This window comes from Oryx dammah, unplaced genomic scaffold, assembly GCF_014754425.2.
Source record: "Oryx dammah isolate SB20612 unplaced genomic scaffold, SCBI_Odam_1.1 HiC_scaffold_28, whole genome shotgun sequence".
In the NCBI taxonomy this organism is placed as follows: domain Eukaryota; kingdom Metazoa; phylum Chordata; class Mammalia; order Artiodactyla; family Bovidae; genus Oryx; species Oryx dammah.
In genome coordinates this window covers 90,193,982-90,213,427 of record NW_024070212.1, presented here as the reverse complement: position 1 = coordinate 90,213,427, position 19,446 = coordinate 90,193,982, and the positions used below count along the sequence as shown (strand labels likewise).

Here is a 19,446-nt window from a genome sequence, read left to right as displayed (position 1 = left end):
ATTTCTCAGAACCCTCAGAACTGGACAGGGCAATGCCTTTTCTCTTGCCTCCTTCTCCCCTCCAACTTCTCAACCAGGCGTGTGTGTGTGTGTGTGTGTGTCTGTGTGTGTCTGTGTGTGTGTGTGTGTGTGTCTGTGTGCGTGTCTGTGTGTCTGTGTATGCGATGAGTAAGAAGTTCAGGAGAAAGAGGGGAAGCTACCAGGGAGAGGCATCAATGAAAGGGCACTGCCCTTTTTTGTGACCTGGGACCACTCTTACTGGGGGGTGTTGGCAGAACAGGCCACAGAGTGGCCCTGGCAATTTCTGATAATCCAGGCCTCTTTTAATAACTTCTTTACATCTGGAAAAACTATCACAGTATGTGAAGGGTTTTTCACAGCCATTTCATTGAGTCTCACTAAAGCCCATGAAACATAAATCTCCCTGACAGAAAAGGAAGCCCAGGCACTCAATGCCGAGGATATCCCAGTCTGGTGTTCTTTCTACTTGGTTATGATGCTCTCTTTTAGAAAACTGCTGAGTAGTAAGATGGGCAGGTAAACCCTAACTTCAGTGTCATTTACCCCAAGAGGGATTAGTAGGCCTGGGAGGTAAAAGATCCTGGCCGCAAGTACCAAATTAAATGTGTTAACAACACTACCTCCCTGCTCTGCAGCCCTGTCTGCCTTGCTCCACTCTATTCTTTACAGAACTGAACATGGCAATACCTTTCTCCTGCCTCCTTTCTTTCACCAACTTCTTAACAAGGAACGTAACACACACACAAAATTCAAAACAGAAATGGGAAGATGCCAGGGAGAGGTGTTACATCGAGAGAGTCAGTTTCAATGAAAAGCACATTCTTCCTCAGCAGACAGGAGGGTCACAGCATTTGGAAGCATCAGTCCAGAGGTTCCAAGTACCAAACATGATGAGTGTCACTCTGCTGCGAGTCCTCTGTCTCAAGGGGTTAAAGCTTAGACACATGTAAAATGCATGTCAACCAACCCTGTGTTTCAGAACTTGGCACTTTCTATGAGACTTGCTGAATGATAAAGTATTGGGATCTTATTAAAGCACTCAATGAGACTACGATTGTCTAGAGAAAATATTAAAGATCGAACAGTGCCAAAGATATATCCTGTTGCAAAGCCTGACCAACGGTCTGGCCATGTGCTAAGTGGACATCTTCCTATGGGCATCAGTGACCTTAACATTCTTGGACTCAAAATTTTTAAAAAACCTATACCAGGCCTGGTTAAGGCTACCAGCAGCAAATTTTGTACACAGTGTGTACAGAAATTAAAAAACCATATCTCCTTATGATCAAAGAAAATGGACCTAATTTATGGGCATTTATGGGACAAGTTCCAGGTTAAGTGCTTTATCTGTATTATTTTATCCTCAAAACAACTTTCTGTGGCAAGAACTATTATACCCATGTTACAGATTAAGAGATCCAGAGAAATTAGGTTCCCTGCCCAAGTTTACACAGTTGGTGAGTGATAGAGTTTATCTTTAACCTGGGTGTGTCTGACTCAAAAAGTACATGCTCTTCCTTAAAAGATAGCCAAACACATTAACTTAAACATTGTTTTAAATGTTGTTCATCTTAAAAATAACTTCTCTTTTCTATTTTGACTTCATTCTCAAGTTCTCCATCTGAGTATGTGCAAAAACCCAGCAAAGGCATCCAGAGGTGGAACTCTCAGACCCCTGCTCCCCAGCCTTACGTGAAGACACTCATTTATCCCTACTTCCTCCAGCCAGACACCAAATCTCAACCAAACTTCAGAAATCAGATAAAGTCAGAAAACAAAAGAAATTAGGTGAAGTCAGAGATTACAACCAAATTCTCATGACTACTATTTCTCCTCCAGCAGAGTCTATTTAAAACAATATTTATTCCAGGGAGCCAGCTTTTAAAGAACCATGGTGTCTAACAGTTTGAGGTCTTAGCATGGCATCTAAAGCACACCAGAAGAGCATCAGAATGAGACCATACCAAGCAGCCCACAGAAAGCAGCATGTGAAGCAACACAATCGTCACAATTGTGGCCAATGCGATACGTCGGTTGTCCTCACGAACAGCTGGCCAAAAGGTCATTGCCAAGACAGAGCCCGAGATGCCCAGGGCAATCATAACTAGAACCCAGCGGACCGCTTTCTGGGGGATGATCCACAGTATCTGAAAGAAAAGGAGGGCGGGGAGGGTTTGTTCAGAGTGGCATTTGTTCATTCCCGGCACATGTGCTCATAAAGGCCTGGGAGCCCATCAGCAGAGGAGCCCTTGCTGCCACTCGGGTTTCCCAGCACAGCCCAGAGAAATTCCACCTGGTGCAGACCGAGGGGAACACTTCCCTAATGAAGGGCCCAAGACACAGGGAACGAACTAGGCTCCCCGGCCCCCATTCCCACAAAATTTCTAAATTCTGGGGTTATTTCTGCAGATGCACATCAGTGTTAGGTTAGAAATAATGATGCCAGCTGAGTAATTGTGGCCTCACTCAGAGTACGTGTGGTACTTACTGCCGTGGGGATATAAATGAAGAGTGAATATCCATAGACGCATACAATCTCCAAAAATGAATAGGAAACGATGTTCATAACTTTACTGTTTCTCCATACAAGGAAACCCCAGAGTGCGAGAGGAACCAGCCAGGCGTAGGCATAGATGATTGTGGCTGCGATGGACACTGAGGGCGAGAAGACACAAGTTGCAATTCCACTGTCGCGGTGCTTCTGGGACCCACTGGACTCACTTCCTGCAGGGGTGTCCATCTGCCTCACTGGGTCAGGGGATGATGTCTTACTGGTTTCGGTCCCTGAGCCTGGCAAGGTACCCGACAAGCAGCAGACACTCGATAAATGTGCCGCATCCTTGTTCCTTCAGCATCTGACTTTGTGATGATGACTAGTCGTCTCTCCTATGGCTTCTATAATTCACTTTATAACTAACAACTAATAGTATTAAATGACTGAATTATGTACTGAAATACTTCCGAGGACCATACTACAAGCATTTAAATACACGGAGCATTCCAATCAAATAAAAGTCAACTATCCCCTTGGAAGAACATGTCCTCTTTCCTAATATAACAAAAGCTGACACTGATTTCTTTAGCAAATTTATGAAAATACCCTGGGAACAGATTAACTTGTCCTGTGTGCTATTTAGAGTTCCTTCTGTCTCTGAAAGAGGGAGCTTCAGCTCACTGATGTATTGCTTAAAATATTCTCCAGTTCCACTTTCTTCTTTAAATAATTCTTGGCTCTGTGGTGGAAATGCTACTAAGTGACTCCTCAGAGCAGCAGTGTTCACTGCATTACCTACGGTCCGCCCCACCTCCTTCCCAGCAGCAGCATGTCCTAGAGGGTTCGGCTTCACTCTTCTGGAGTGGAGGATCCTAACTGTGGCTCAGTCCACAACACCAGACCTTCCCATGTGAAAATCAGCAGGTAACCCATCAAATGCTCTTGGCAAGAATAAAAGCACTCCTAGCAACGATGGCCAGGCTCTGGGTAAGATATGTGATTGTCTAAAACATCCTCCAGCTCCCAGAGCAGTTTTTTCATATAAGTAACTCTGTCATTAAGTCAAATGTAATTTTGCTGATCTACTGCCTTTTTCTTGAATAAGGAAAGGAAGAGGCATGAAGCTGCTACTATGACGATGGCTGTCCACTGGGTGTCAGGCATTACACTGAGTGCTTTACTGAGAGGTGACACTGTATAACAATCAGAGCTACAGACTGTATGTATAGACGCTAATCCTAGCTCTGCTGCTTGCTGCTTAGTCACTAAGTTGTGTCTGACTCTTTGCCACCCCATGGACTACTGTAGCCCGCCAGGCTGATCTATCTGTGGGATATCCCAGACAAGAAATGCTGGAGTGGGTTGCCATTTCCTTCTTCAAGGGATCTTCCCAACCCAGGGATTGAACCCAGATCTCCTACCTGGCAGGTGGATTCTTTACCACTGAACCACCTTGGAAGCCCAGCTCTGTCACTGATATTAATAGATGAGTGGTGAGTTACTTAACCTTCCTGCCTCAGTATCCTCATCTGTAAAATGGGAATAATAACAGTACACTACCTTATAAGACTATTAGAATTAAATGAGTAAAAACAGGTATGTTTAGAACACTGACTGATAAATAATAAATGCCCAATCAAGTTTTTTATACGGTTAACTGATATATAAATACATTATTTCATATAAACTATATCTTTACTCTAGAGATGAGGAAATAAGATCAGAGAGCTAAGTGGTTTGGTTAGGGTCAAATAATTAGTAAGTGGGGAAGCAGATCTGACCTTGGATGTGTCACTTACACTCTTTACATAAAATGGAAAAATATTGACTGATTGAGTCAATGACGACCTCACTAGCATATATATCCCAAGACACTCTGACACTGGGATGCCCAGTCCAACAGGAATAAGAACAGACAAGGACCCCCGCCCCCTGCCCTCCCCGCTTTCCTCCCAGCTTCCACACCCCCAGGTAGGGTGACTCACTCCTCTTCTCTGTCAATATACTTCTACAGACCTCTGATACAGAAATTAACACAAGCCATTTATTACAGCAATATCCATTTACCCATTTTTCTTTACTTAACCACTGAACTACTTGAAGGCAGATTGAGAGCTCATGGATAACAATGATTGAGTTAAATTTAAACCAAGGTCACCCGACAAATGCAGCTGGGACTGACTCCGCAATGGAGGAGAGAAGGGCAAACAGGCACAGAGAGGGGAGGGGAGGAGAGGGAGGCCACACGGACACACAGGCAAAAACAGTATTCCGCAGGCACACAGCCATGTGTACATACACATACGGCAACAGTCCATTTTACTGAACCCTTTTTGCACCAGGCACTATTTCAACCTCTTTAGAGACATCACCTCTTTATTCTTACAATAGCCCTATACTATAGATATTCTTACTCCCATTTCACTGACAAGGAATCTGAGGTCAAGAGAGATGAAATAATTTGTCCAACAAGGTAGAAGCTGGTGAGTAAAGAGGGAGGCAGAAGCCGATGGTTGGGGGCCCGAGCCCAAGCTCTTACACAGCTTCTCAACAGGAGAGCGGGTCGTCAGGGACAGAGCGAGGGAAGGAGAGGACAGAGAATGGGGCAAAGGCCAATCTCCTGCACAGCCAAACACTCCTGCCTTGGGTGGCTGTCACCTGCAAGTCCCTAAAAGCTGTTTCTTCGCCCCCAGCTATCCAATACTGCCACATGAAAAGAAGTTTTGTTTATTTTTTTGACTGTGCTGCACAGTTTGTGGGATCTTAGTTCCCCAACCAGGAATCAAAGTCAGGACCCCAGCAGTGGAAGCACAGTATCCTAACCACTGGACCACCAGGGAAAGTCCCTAGAAGGGAAGTTTTAAAACAAGAATATCATCCACAGGCCCATCTTCACTAAGACACTCTCACCTCTGCATTCTCCCTTCTCGGCCCTGACCGTCTGCAGACTTCTCTTTAACAAAACCGCTAACAGCACTGGTATAAGTTTGGATTATGAGTTCTCCACGTTGTTCTAAGTGCTTCATAATTAATTGCTACAGACATAGCTAGCTGAGTCATCATGCCTTAAATAATAAGGCCCCTACTGCTGCTAACAGTTAGATAATACAAATAACACTACAGTGTAGACTCTTCTACACACTGCTTTTTACTTATTTTGTACATTTTTCTTTGGAGACATTCTGATTGCTATGGGGCCTTGCCTTACAGTTTTCCAGAAGAGTGCACAGATTCACAATACTGTGAATATACTTAATGCCACTGAATTGCACACTTAAAAATGGTTAAAATGGAACATTCTAGGTTATTTTAACAAAACAAAAGATAAAAAGACTATGTGGATTTATACGGACAGATGATTAGTTTTGAACCCTCATACAGGAAAATGAGCTGCAGGACCTACAGACAGGGGTCCAAGAACTCAGTTAGCAACTGACAGCATTCCAAATAAGTCAAGCTATTCACCAACCTTTTCGGAATTCGGGCACATAGTGGTATGTCTTTTCTCCCAGATGGATTAAGAAGTTGGAAAGATTCCCACTGATTGCTATGGCAAAGACCAATGTGGCACATATCCAAAAGGGGCCTGCAAAGCAAACCAGAAAATTCAGACAAGAAAATGACGAACCAGCTTCATGGAAGCAATGGAGAATGAAGTTTAGATGGAATCAGTATTTGTTAAGTGGGAATTTTCTTTTTAAAAGGTCAAATACACAACTCAGTAATTAGCTGCCTTAAAGACAGCGGGCATTGAAATGCGCAAAACAAAACACCTTCCCCAATTAGGTGAATGAAGACACTGATTTGTTTATACGTCTCTTGTTGGAAGATCATCCAAAAAAATTCATGGACATTTTGTTAAAACTTCACAGGTTTAACAAACCTGTGGAGGACACAGGAAGCAAAGGTTACTTCCTTTACATAAGTATCAGATGTTAATGCCAGAGAAAAAAATAATTAAAATTATATAGGTCTTTTGCTGTCTAAACAGAAGAGCAGGGCAAGCTTTAGGAAACAGTTCATTTAATCTAACAAATCACCATGGGTGTCTGTATGTGAGTGCCTATATAAGGTTTTCTTTTTTGCTTTTTAATGAAAAAGTAATACACACACATAGTGCATTGTTCAAAAGGCACAAAAGGGGATACAGAGAAAATTAACCTTCTTTCCTCTCTGCTCCCTAGCTATTCATTCTCTTCCACAGAACTCACCACCATAACCAGTTTCTGGTGAACCCTGCCAGAGATTTCTATACACATAAAAGCAAATGCATATTTGTGCGTGTGCTTTAAAGAAATGCTAACATGCATATGTATTTTCACCTTATCATGTCCTGGAGATTCTACTATAGCTATTTATAAGTCACTTCAGTTGTGTCCGTCTCTATGCGACCCTTTCGACTGTAGCCCACCAGGCTCCTCTGTCCACAGAATTCTCCAGGCAAGAAAACTGGAGTGAGTTGTCATGCCCTCCTCCAGGGGATCTTCCCAACCCAGGGACTGAACCCACGTGTCTCATGTCTTCTGCATTGGGAGGCAGATTCTTTACCACTATAACCACCTGGGAAGCCCATAAAATTCAGCTTATTCTTTTTAATGATTATAAAATATTTCACTAAGTGAATGAGTACACCATGCTTTAGAAGTCCCTTTGATCATTTCCCTTGATTTCATGACCATTCTTGTTTCTCCCCATCTAGAAAAAGGACTATTTGAACAAATACAATTTATAAATCTAGAGATTTTAATAGATTTTAAGAATTTCATTTTTCAACTTCAGTAATATTCTTAGGGTTTTTTTATTTTGGATAACTGTAGGCACCTTGACATATCACAAAATTAAGAAAATTACTGCGCTGGGGGAGATGACTGGCAGAAATGGATGAGCACTTTTTGAGGCCAAGTTGGTTCCTGAAGGTGGGAAAGGATTCACAACAAGCACTTGACTGGGAAGCTCCAGAGTCACCAACATCAGCTTCCCAAGTAGCGTCGCTGACTCACTAGCCTGCGGGTGCTCTGTTACAGCCAAGGATCAGATCCTGTTCACTGCAGTACTCTGCATGCCTAGCACATAAACAGTGTAACAACAACCAAAAAAAAAAAAAAAACCACCCTTACAACCAGTAACAGTAATTTTAAAATCCCCCAAAGCTTTATTGAACAAATGAACAAAACTAACCATGTGTTATTGATGGGCTGACACCATTGAAGCAGGCGCCCACAAGCGATCAGAATACTAGCGTACTCGTAGACAGGAAGCAGAGGCTACCCTGTCAGCTGTTATTTACTAACTACCTCCTTTCCTCTGGGCCCTGGTGCTGGGGACACAGCGATGTGTGACAGGCACAGTCACTGCCTCTGCTGCACTCAGGCACACAGGAGGCGTGGCCCCCAGAGACACACACCACCTGCTCCTCCCAGGCCGGCCACCAGGCTCCACACTGCCTTCTCTCTTGCTCATGCCTGCCAAATTCCTACTCCAATTATGGGGTGGGGTGAGAGGAAACGTCAACTTAGCTTGCACTGTGCATTTTTATATTATCAAATATTTCTAACAGACAGAAGTGTCCAAAGAATGTTAAAACAAACACTGGTGCACTCATCATGCTTATTTTTCAAATCTTTCTAATGCTGTGGTACTACTCATATCCTTCTCCAACATGCTTCTTTTCATCGACTACTGTTCTGAGATGTGTCCTTGTTGATGCTTATAGATCAAATCCATTTCTAAAACCTACAGAATTCTGTATATGAACACACCATAGTAACTTTGGTCATTTCCAAATATTTGCTAATTACAAGCAATGAGGAGGCAATGAAGAATAATGCCCTTCTATATGTCTTCTTATTTATCTAGGAGGAGAACTGCTAAGCTGTAGGGCAGGAGCATCTTCAGACTGCTCCAATTTGTGGTACCAGTTACATACCCACCCACATTTTACACAAGGTCCCATGGCTCCATATCCGTGGCAACATTTGATACCAATGTTTATGAAAAGCTGAGTTATCGCTCCTCTCTGTTTAGACCCTTCAATGGCATCTCATTCAAGCTAAAGCCCAAGTCTTTACTTGCTTCCAAGGCCCTACATGTGTCCCTCCACACTGCCCTCTGACCTCATCTACGAGATGCCCTTGTTCACTCCAGCCCATTCACACTAGTGTCTTCACCGTTCTTTGAGCACATGAGGCAAGTTCCTGCCTCAAGGCCTTCGTACATGCTGAGCTCTCCCTTCCATATTATTTATTTACTTGGCTGTGCTGGGTCATAGTTACGGATGCGGGATCTAACTCACTGAACAGGGATCAAAGTGGGGCCCCTGCATTGGGAGGACAAAGTCTTAGCCACTGGACCATCAGAGAGGTCCCAGAACTCTCTTTTTCAAATGCTCTTCTCTGAGATACTTACTTGCATTGCTCCCAATTCCTTCAGGTGTTTACTCAGAATCCACCTTTTAAATTTTTTAAAAGATTCAAATCCACCAAATGTTCAATGTATCAAATGTTGCCACATAAACATTTACGGTCTCTCTTCTCTGCTTTAAAATTTTTACCTTAGCATTTATCACTAGCATACTGTGTATTTTACCTATTTTCTTTGTCTATTGTTAAACTTAGATTATAAACTGTCTCTGAGCAGGGACTTTTGTCTGTTTTTATTACTGCTGTACCTCCAGCGCCTAGAATAGTGCGTGCTTCATATTTGTTAACTGAATGAATAAACGAAGAAAGCCAAGTTGTATGATGGCTAAATTGGTGCACATAAATGATATCCTGTTTTAGTTTTTATTTCCCTGATTATAGGCATGTGCTAAGTCACCTCAGTGGTGTCTGACTCTTTGCGACCCTATGGACTGTCGCCCACCAGGCTCCTCCATCCATGGGATTCTCCAGGCAATACTTGAGTTGCCATGCCCTCCTGCAGGAGACCTTCTCAACGCAGGGATCGAACCTGCATCTCGTAGGCGTCCTGCACTGGCAGGCAGGTTCTTTACCACTAGTGCCCCCTGGGAAGCCCTATTACAGGTGTAGCTAAGCATTTTTTCATATATTTATTGGCCATTCGCGTTTCCTTTTCTGTGACTTGCTTATTTTTTGCTAGAATTTATAATTGGTTCTACTCTTATAATCAGTAGGCACTCTACATGTATTCTTGATTTTTATCTTTTGTGGGTTATGTGCTCTGAAATATTATCTTTGGTCAGTGGTTTATTTATTTTTCCTTGTTTATGGTTTATTTTGTGGTGTAGAAATTTTAAATTTTGGTGTAAATGTAGTCAAATTCATTCATCTTTCCCTCAGATCCTGCAGACTGGCTCTTCTGTTATCTTGCTCCTAACCACCTTCCTCCAGTCCACCCCAAGAGGTCAGCCCTCTCTTCTAAAAACCTTTCTTTTTTCTAGTTGTACTTTTTTTTTTTTTTTTTTGGTTGCACTATGTGGCATGTGGGGTCTTCCCTGATCAGGGATCAAACCTGTGTTGCCTGCATTGGGAGTGCAGAGTTTTAACTACTGGACTGCCAGAGGAATCCTGTACTTTCTTTTTTTAAGCATGTCTGTAAGCTCATGAGGGCTTCCCCAGTGCCTCAGGTGGTAAAGAACCTGCCTGACAACGCAGGAGATGCAGGTTAGATTCCTGGGTCTGGAAGATCCCCTGGAGGAGGAAATGGCAAACCACTCCAGTATTCTTGCCTGGAGAATCCTGTGGAGAGAAGAGCCTGTTGAGCTACAGTCTGTAGGGTCTCAAGGTGTCAGACAAGACTTAGCGACTAGAACAACATGAATTTATGAGGCTAATAGTGCTGTGTAAAGAAGAATGTTTCAGGATCAAAGGTGAGTGGAAAGGAGACTTTCCTCAGCATCCATTAGAGCAGTTCCACTTTCAGTTCAGTTCAGTTCAGTCCCTCAGTCGTGTCCGACTCTTTGCGACCCCATGAATCGCAGCACACTAGGCCTCCCTGTCCATCACCAGCTCCCGGAGTTCACTCAGACTCACGTCCATCGAGTCCGTGATGCCATCCAGCCATCTCATCCTCAGTCGTCCCCTTCTCCTCCTGCCCCCAATCCGTCCCAGCATCAGAGTCTTCTCCAATGAGTCAACTCTTCACATGAGGTGGCCAAAGTACTGGAGTTTCAGCCTCAGCATCAGTCCTTCCAAAGAAATCCCAGGGCTGATCTCCTTCAGAATGGACTGGGTGGATCTCCTTGCAGTCCAAGTTCCACTTTAACTGACTCTAAATATTGGATAACATCCATAACATTTGATGAAAAGTTTCTGGAGCTTAAAAACACCAGTTTAATAGAGTAAGTAGGAGCTTTATATTAACACTAAACCAGGTGCTGCGAGTGTGTGTAGTCGCTTCAGTTCCGTCCGACTCCTTGAGACCTCATGGACTCTAGCCCACCAGGCTCTTCTGTCCATGGAATTCTCCAAGCAAGAATACTGGGGTGGGCTACCAACTCCTCCTCCAGGGGATCTTCCTCACCCAGGAATCAAACCCACATCGCTTATGTCTCCTGCACTGGCACCACTTAGGAAGCCCAAACTAGGTGCCAGTTCTACTTTAACTATTTATAATAAATAGTCGGTTTATTATACAATATTACATAAGTTTCAAGTGTACATAGTGCATCATAATTTGTAAAAATTATATTCCATTTTTAGTTATAAAATATTAGCTATATTCCCTGTGCTGCATCCTTATAGCTTATTTATTTTATACATAAGCAGTTTGTACCTCTTAACCCTCTACATATGAGAGACGCTGGGCTGGAAGAAACACAAGCTGGAATCAAGATTGCCGGGAGAAATATCAATAACCTCAGATATGCAGATGACACCACCCTTATGGCACAAAGTGAAGAGGAACTAAAAAGCCTCTTGATGAAAGTGAAAAAGGAGAGTGAAAAAGTTGGCTCAAAGCTCAACATTCAGAAAACAAAGATCATGGCATCCGGTCCCATCACTTCATAGGAAATAGATGGGGAATCAGTGGAAACAGTGTCAGACTTTATTTTTTGGGGCTCCAAAATCACTGCAGATGGTGACTGCAGTCATGAAATTAAAAGACACTTACTCTTTGGAAGAAAAGTTATGACCAACCTAGATAGCATATTGAAAAGCAGAGACATTACTTTGCCAACAAAGGTCCGTCTAGTCAAGGCTATGGTTTTTCCAGTAGTCATGTATGGATGTGAGAGTTGGACTGTGAAGAAGGCTGAGCGCCGAAGAATTGATGCTTTTGAACTGTGGTGTTGGAGAAGACTCTTGAGGGTTCCTTGGACTGCAAGGAGATCCCACCAGTCCATTCTAAAGGAGATCAGTGCTGGGATTTCTTTGGAAGGAATGATGCTAAAGCTGAAACTCCAGTACTTTGGCTACCTCATGGGAAGAGTTGACTCATTGGAAAAGACTCTGATGCTGGGACGGATTGGGGGCAGGAGGAGAAGGGGACGACAGACGATGAGATGGCTGGATGGCATCACGGACTCGATGGACGTGAGTCTGAGTGAACTCCGGGAGTTGGTGATGGACAGGGAGGCCTGGCGTGCTGCGATTCATGGGGTCGCAGAGAGTCGGCCACGACTGAGCGACTGCACTGACTGACTGACTGACCCTCTGCCCCTATCCTGCCCCTCCTCCCTTCCCTCTCCCCACTGGTAGCTGCTAGTTTGTTCTCTATTATCTGTGAATTTGTTTCTTTTCTGTTAGACTCACCAGTTTCAGTTCTTATATTCCACATATAAGTGAAATCATCCAGCATGTCTTTCTCTGTCTGACTTATTGAACTAAAGTATAATATCCTCCCAGTTCATCCATAATGTTGCTAATGGGAGTTCTTAGTTTGACAGCTTCTAACCTTAGTTTTCTCACATGGAAAACAGAGATAACAGCACTTAATACACTGCCCTCTTGAAAGGATTAAAGACTGTAGGTACTGACTGGTACACAACAGATTCTCATGAATTCCTTTTCCTCTTATAATCAACATGTATAATTGCTCTAATACTTACTGTTTAGGGTTGAACATATAAATTACTGAACACCACTGAGCATCAGGTTCTTCATTAGAAAAATCGGGATAATAACACCTACCTCAAAGGTCGTTGAAAGAATTAGCTGTGCCCACGTACACCAAGTCTAGCATAGAGCATCTGCACACAGAAGCACTGAGTCTCTGGCTCACTTCTCCCCTCAACACAGAAGTCACCAGTGTTGGAACCCTTTCCCTCAGAAGCACCGGATGGACCTCTGGCCCCTCCTCAGACAGCAGGGAGGTTGGGATGACACCAATCCCTAGGCTCATCCCCTTACAAACTCCCAAGGGGAAGCCAGCCTGTCTGAGGGGCAGAGCTGGAACTCAGCATATCAGTGAGTAAGTGTAAGAGAGCCTCCTCCATACTCACCCCAACCACCAAATCCTCTAAAATTAAAATCAATAATCTCCTCTATATGAAGTGACTTAATTTGTCCCAAGTTTGTAATGTCATTTGAAGACTTTCAAAGGACACACCATTCTTGTCATCATGGCATTAATCAAACATGTAATTGCATTTTCTCCAAAATTCTTTTCAAGAGCTGCTACTGAAGTTCAGAAGAGACAAACAAAACGCTCATGCCCCACCAACAGTGTGCTTCTCCAGCTTTCGAGGCAACCCACACCCTCATCTACACTTAGCTGGTACGTGAAAAAGAACCAAAACGGTGCTACACGTACCGTAGAGATCTGGATTGCTGCGGATATACAACCTTACAAAGTTTTTTCCTGGTATTGGCAAAAGAGACCCCTTTATTCTGTCAAAGACCTGCAAAAGAGCATAGCGGTAAATCTACAGATGATTTTTTTCTTAAAGTTCAGTAAAGTTTAACTACCGCAAAATTGAAAGTTACTACAGCTTTTATTATTTATTATCTTTTTATTATTTCATTTAGTATTTTCAAGTGCCAATAACCCTTTACTTTTGCAGACCATATCCAGTATGTAATACTTGTCACATTACTTGACTGTTTAACAGCAGAAGAACTAAGTCTGCATTACACATCAAAAGAAAGGTGAAAGTGGTTTACAGACCTGGTAAGTGTCTACATCAAAGAACGTCTGATAGTATTCAAATGTCCAGAAGGGGGAGCTTTTCTTCTGTCCAGCAAGTAACTGTCAGAGGTAAAATAAAACATAATAAACACAGAATTTCCTTATTCTAGCCACCCAGACAGAGAAAGAGAGAGGATCTAAGAGAAACTCAAGAAATATGAAAGACCAAACTCTTCTACATTCATCCATCACTTTTACCATAGCCACACCCAATTTTTCAGTTCAGTCAGTTCAGTCACTCAGTCGTGTCCGACTCTTTGCGACCCCATGAATCGCAGCACGCCAGGCCTCCCTGTCCATCACCAACTCCCAGAGTTCACTCAGACTCACGTCCGAGTCAGTGATGCCATCCAGCCATCCCATCTTCTGTTGTCCCCTTCTCCTCCTGCCCCCAACTCCTCCCAGCATCAGGGTCTTTTCCAATGAGTCAGTTCTTCACATCAGGTGGCCAAAGTATTGGAGTTTCAGCTTCAGCATCAGTCCTTCCAATGAACACCCAGGACTGATCTCCTTTAGGATGGACTGGTTGGATCTGCCTGCAGTCCAAGGGACTCCCAAGAGTCTTCTCCAGCACCACAGTTCAAAAAGCATCAATTCTTCAGTGCTCAGCTTTCTTCGCAGCCCAGCTCTCACATCCATACATGACCACAGGAAAAACCATAGCCTTGACTAGACGGACCTTTGTTGGCAAAGTAATATCTCTGCTTTTGAATATGCTATCTAGTAACTTTCCTTCCAAGGAGTAAGCGTCTTTTAATTTCAAGGCTGCAATCACCATCTGCAGTGATTTTGGAGCCCCCCAAAAAGTCTGACACTGTTTCCACTGTTTCTCCATCAATTTCCCATGAAGTGATGGGACAGGATGCCATGATCTTTGTTTTCTGAATGTTGAGCTTTAAGCCAACTTTTTCACTCTCCTTTTTCACTTTCATCAAGAGGCTTTTTAGTTCCTCTTCACTTCTTGCCATTGAGTGACATAAAATAAGCATCAGTTTTGAAGTCTTAGCAAAAGGTTTTTAACCCTGGTCCCTCCACTAGGGGGCAGCTTCATCAAATCACTAGACTCATCTCAGTCTCCCTAATCTAAAAAAGTATAGCTAACAGATCTGCCTTATAGGGTTATAGGGAGGATTAGATTAATTATTGGCACTTCCCCAGTGCCTCAGTTGGTAAAGAATCCACCTGCCAATGCAGAAAATGTAAATTTGATCCCTGGGTTGGGACGATCCCCTGGAGGAGGAAAGGGCAACCCACTCTGATACTCTTATGTGGGAAAACCCATAGACAGAGGAGCCTGGCAGGCTACAGTCCACGGGGTCGCAAAGAGTTAGACATGACTTAGCAGCTAAACAACAACTCTAGTACAGAAGGACTCAGATTGCCTCAGTTTAAAGTTCCCTCTGCACCTGCCAGCTGCATGTCCTGGGGCAAGTCACTTAAACCCTGTGCCTCAGGCTTCTCATTTATAAAGCAAGTACATGATTGCTTCCTGGCCTTTTGGCTAAGATGAGGTATAAAATGAGTATAAGAATAGTTCCTTGCATATTGGGTTGTTCTGAGGATTACATGAGATGATCCAAGTGAAGAACTTCAAATGGTGTTTGGCAGCTATTAAACACTGAATGCTGCTGCTGCTGCTGCTAAGTCGCTTCAGTCGTGTCCAACTCTGTGCGACCCCATAGACGGCAGCCCAGGCAACCAGGCTCCCCTGTCCCTGGGATTCTCCAGGGAAGAACACTGGAGTGGGTTGCCATTTCCTTCTCCAATGCATGACAGTGAAAAGTGAAAAGTGAAGTCGCTCAGTCATGTCCGACTCTTCGCGACCCCATGGACTGCAGCCTACCAGGCTCCTCCACCCATGGGATTTCCCAGGCAAGAGTACTGGAGTGGGGTGCCACTGCCTTCTCTGTAAACACTGAATAAATGCCAGCTATTGTGATTATAATGATGAGAAAGAGTCAATATATTACTTTCAGATGAGGAAATCCAGGCTTAGGGAAATTAAAATATCTTACTCAAGACCACAGAGCTATTACTACTGGCCAGACCAGGACTCAAACTCAGGCTCCTAAGTCTGAGCTCTTGCTGTGATACCTAGTATATAATGGTATTTAATTTGGCATAAACTTTGGTACTTATTTTGATATGTCATGGAGTTCCACAAAGCACAGCCAGCACTCCACTATTTCCTAAGCCTGTGAACACACTGCTACAAATCGAGTACTCCTCTACTGAATCAAAAGCATGATCCATTTATAAAATACTACTAGAAATACTACTGGGCTGGCCAAAAAGTTCCTAGCACACAGGAAACTGCAATAAATGCATGGATGAGGTTTTTTAAAGTTAAAAGAAAAAAGAAATTTTCAAACACAAGTCCAAACCTCAGTTTTGTCAGAGTCATCGTTTCCTAGTAACTCATCATCTTCTTCTCTCCCCAAGCCTCTTGGGGGTCCTGGCTTATGCTTTGGGGTTTCACCAGGATCCTCAATGCTGATTGTGGTGGCATCTGGGTTTGCTGCTAGGGAAGTGGTTGTATCACCAAATTCTGAAATCAATTAGAGCACAAGGGTATCAGAGACCTTACTATTAATTTCAAGTCGAGCTGTTACAACCTCAGCTTTGCTATAGACTCTATTTGAGACAAATGGCAAAAGGCTCTAAAAAACATCTCATAGAAAACAAACTGACACAGAAAAATGATCATAAAGACAACAGAATTTGAAGTCAGACCTGAACTGTAGTCCTGGTTAAACTACTAAGTATTCAAGCCTGAGTAAGTAACTTAACCTCAATAAGCTTCAGTGTTCCCATCTCTTCCCCAGGGAGAATAATATTTAAGGAATTGGGAGAAAGTTAGGAGTGCTACCTAAGTAAAGTCCTCAGCAGAGTGCCTAGCCCATAGCAAGTAACCAACCTAACTCTCTCTTCTTTGATTCAAGTTCAAAAAAAAAATTAATGGAAGTTAGTTTTTCCAATAAGTCCTATGTGATCACTACAGGAAACATGGAGACAAAAAATGAAAGTGGAAACGACAGAATAAAAATCACTTCTGCGTGCGTGCGTGGTGCTTAGTTGCTTTGGTTGTGCCTGCCTCTGTCTGACGCTATGGACTGTAGCCTGCCAGGCTCCTCTGTCCACGGGGTTCTCCAAGGCAAGAATACTGGAGTGGGTTGCCATGCCTTCCTCCAAGGGATCTTCCTGACCCAGGGATCAAACTCCTGGCGACTTCTGTGTCTTCTGCATTGCAGCCAGATTTTTTTTCACTGCTGAGCCACCAAGGAAGCTCCCCAAAATCACTCTTAGTCCCACCCATATAAAACTAACACTATTAACTTTTGGTATATTTCCTTTTCTCTGTACAGTAGATTCATACCAGTGATGATCATTCATTCAACAAATATTTACTATATGCCTACAATTGCTGAATACTGACTTAGGATGTGATAGCATACTATGTCAACAATTTTGTATGCTGCTCCGTCTACTGGGGATTATACAAAAATGACTTTTTCATGTTACATCAGTCTTTATAATGAACATTTATGTGTCTAAATAGTAGTCATTGAGCTGGAGGTAGGAAGATTAGGAGAGAGACACCACAAGTTAATACAACTATTCCACTGCTACTGGATGTTTAGGTTGCTTCCCACTTTTATTAGAACAAATAACACGGTTAAGAGTATCTGTGCAGAGAAAGTTTTAGGGCTTATTGCCTTAGTATGAACACTATCTTAAAGAGATGGGAATACCAGACCACCTTACCTGCCTCTGCTGCCTCCTGTGCAACCTGTATGCAGGTCAAGAAGCAACAGTTAGAATCAGACATGGAACAACAGACTGGTTCCAAATTGGGAAAGGAGTACACCAAGGCTGTATATTGTCACCCTGCTTATTTAACTTACATGCAGAGTACATCACAAGAAATGCTGGGCTGGATGAACCACAAGCTAGAATCAAGATTTGCAGAAGAAGTATCAATAATCTCAGATATGCTGATGACACCACCCTTATGGCAGAAAGTGAAGAGGAATTAAAGAGCCACTTGATGAAGGTGAAAAAGGAGAGTGAAAAAGCTGGCTTAAAACTCAACATTCAGAAAACTAAGACCATGGCATCCAGTCCCATCATATGGCAAATAGATGGGGAAACAACGGAAACAGTGACAGACTTTATTTTCCTGGGCTCCAAAAATCACTGCAGATGGTTACTGCAGCCACAAAATTAAAAGACACTTGCTCCTTGGAAGAAAAGCTATGACAAACCTATACAGCATATTAAAAAGCAGGGACATTACTCTGCCAACAAACCTCCTTATAATCAAAGCTATGGTTTTTCCGGTAGTCATGTACAGATCTGATAGTTGGACCATAAAGAAGGTTGAAAGCCGCAGATTTGATGCTTTTGAACTGTGGTCCTGGAGAAGGCTCTTGAGAGTCCCTTGGACTGCAAGATCAAACCAGTCAATCCTAAAGGAAATCAATCCTGTATATTCATTAGAAGGCTAAACCTGAAGCTCCAATACTTTGGCCACCTGATGCGAAGGGCTGACTCATTAGAAAAGACCCTGATGCTGGGAAAGACTGAAGGAGGAGACAGGAGGAGAAGGGGACGACAGAGGATGAGATGGCTGGATGGCATCACCGACTCAATGGACATGGGTTTGAGCAAGCTCCGGGAGATGATGAAGGACAGGAAAGCCTGGCGTGCTGCAATCCATGGGGTCGCAAAGAGTCGGATGTGACTGAACAATAACAATGAACATTATCAGCATGATCACTAGGTCAAAGGGTACAAATCATTTTTAAGGCTCTTGAGCCATATTGCTAAACTGCTCTCCAAAAGAACCTTGCCCATTCATGTCCACCAGCAATGATCATGACTTCCTATCTCCAGGCATCCTAACAAACTTTATTTAGCCACTCAGATAAAATTCAGGGTAGCTGTGGAATTTGACAGGTCTAGGGAAAAGTCGGGAAAACCCCTGGAGAAGGAAATGACAACCTACCCCAGTATTCTTGCCTGAGAAATCCCTTGGACAGAGGAGACTGGCAGGCTACAGTCCGTGGGGTTGCAAGAGAGTCAGATAAACCTTAGCTACTAAACAGCAACAACAACAAAAGGAAGGGTATCAGCAGGGCACCACTCTAACACCACAAGCACGGCCGGCAGTGGGATGGGGCGCTTGCATAACCGAGCCCAATCTTATTGGCTTTCAGCTATGCAAATAGTCTGTGGAGAGAAATAAAGCGACTGAAATTAATGAGGCGGCTGATACATAACAATTACTCAAGTTTCCGTCTCCAGGGTTTTGGCAGTATGAGGCTCTGAAGTGAGACAGTCCTTTGTTTAAGATAAACTAGCACTCCATGACCTTGGGCAAATTACTCCATATTTCTGAGTCTTGGTTTCTTCAACTATAAAATGTAGATAATACTTATCTTACAGAGATGTTGAGGATGATATGAGATAATAAATATTTTCATAGCTATCATTTATTGACTGGGCAGGGCACTGACATTTTAAAAAATGGTTATAACTTTGCCTGAGAGAATCAGACCAAGGAAGATATATTTAAGTCTCATATTTAAAAAGCAGTAGTTTACCAGAGGAAGAACATGCCAGAAGGAGGAACAGAGACTGTCACTTTAGAGCTACCAAGTCCAAAGAGGTTCAAGGGAGGAAGATAACTCCTTGAGCTACCCTATGAGAACGGTGGCCAGAAGCAGTGGGGACAGCATCTGACGCCAAGGAGTATAGGATGAGCAAGACCCAGAAGATGAAAAATGTGTCCTGTGTGTGAAGAACAGCAGACGGCCTAGCTTGATTTGAATGTAGGATGT

The 19,446-nt window shown here is 43.2% G+C and overlaps 1 protein-coding gene across 2 annotated transcripts in view; it reads right to left on the bottom strand.

The window, feature by feature from the left end:
* Positions 1-19,446, bottom strand: part of YIPF1 (Yip1 domain family member 1) — a 42,493-nt gene that overhangs the window by 13,370 nt on the left and 9,677 nt on the right. The window contains exons 4-9 of one of the 2 annotated variants that reach the window (XM_040231093.1): positions 15,988-16,151; positions 13,583-13,663; positions 13,229-13,316; positions 5,985-6,101; positions 2,510-2,811; positions 1,986-2,168 (exon numbers count right to left, since the gene is read on the bottom strand). In XM_040231093.1, coding sequence (XP_040087027.1) covers positions 1,986-2,168; positions 2,510-2,811; positions 5,985-6,101; positions 13,229-13,316; positions 13,583-13,663; positions 15,988-16,151 — 935 coding nt within the window. The remainder of the gene's footprint in view (positions 1-1,985; positions 2,169-2,509; positions 2,812-5,984; positions 6,102-13,228; positions 13,317-13,582; positions 13,664-15,987; positions 16,152-19,446) is intronic. The other variant, XM_040231094.1, reaches the window with a different exon arrangement.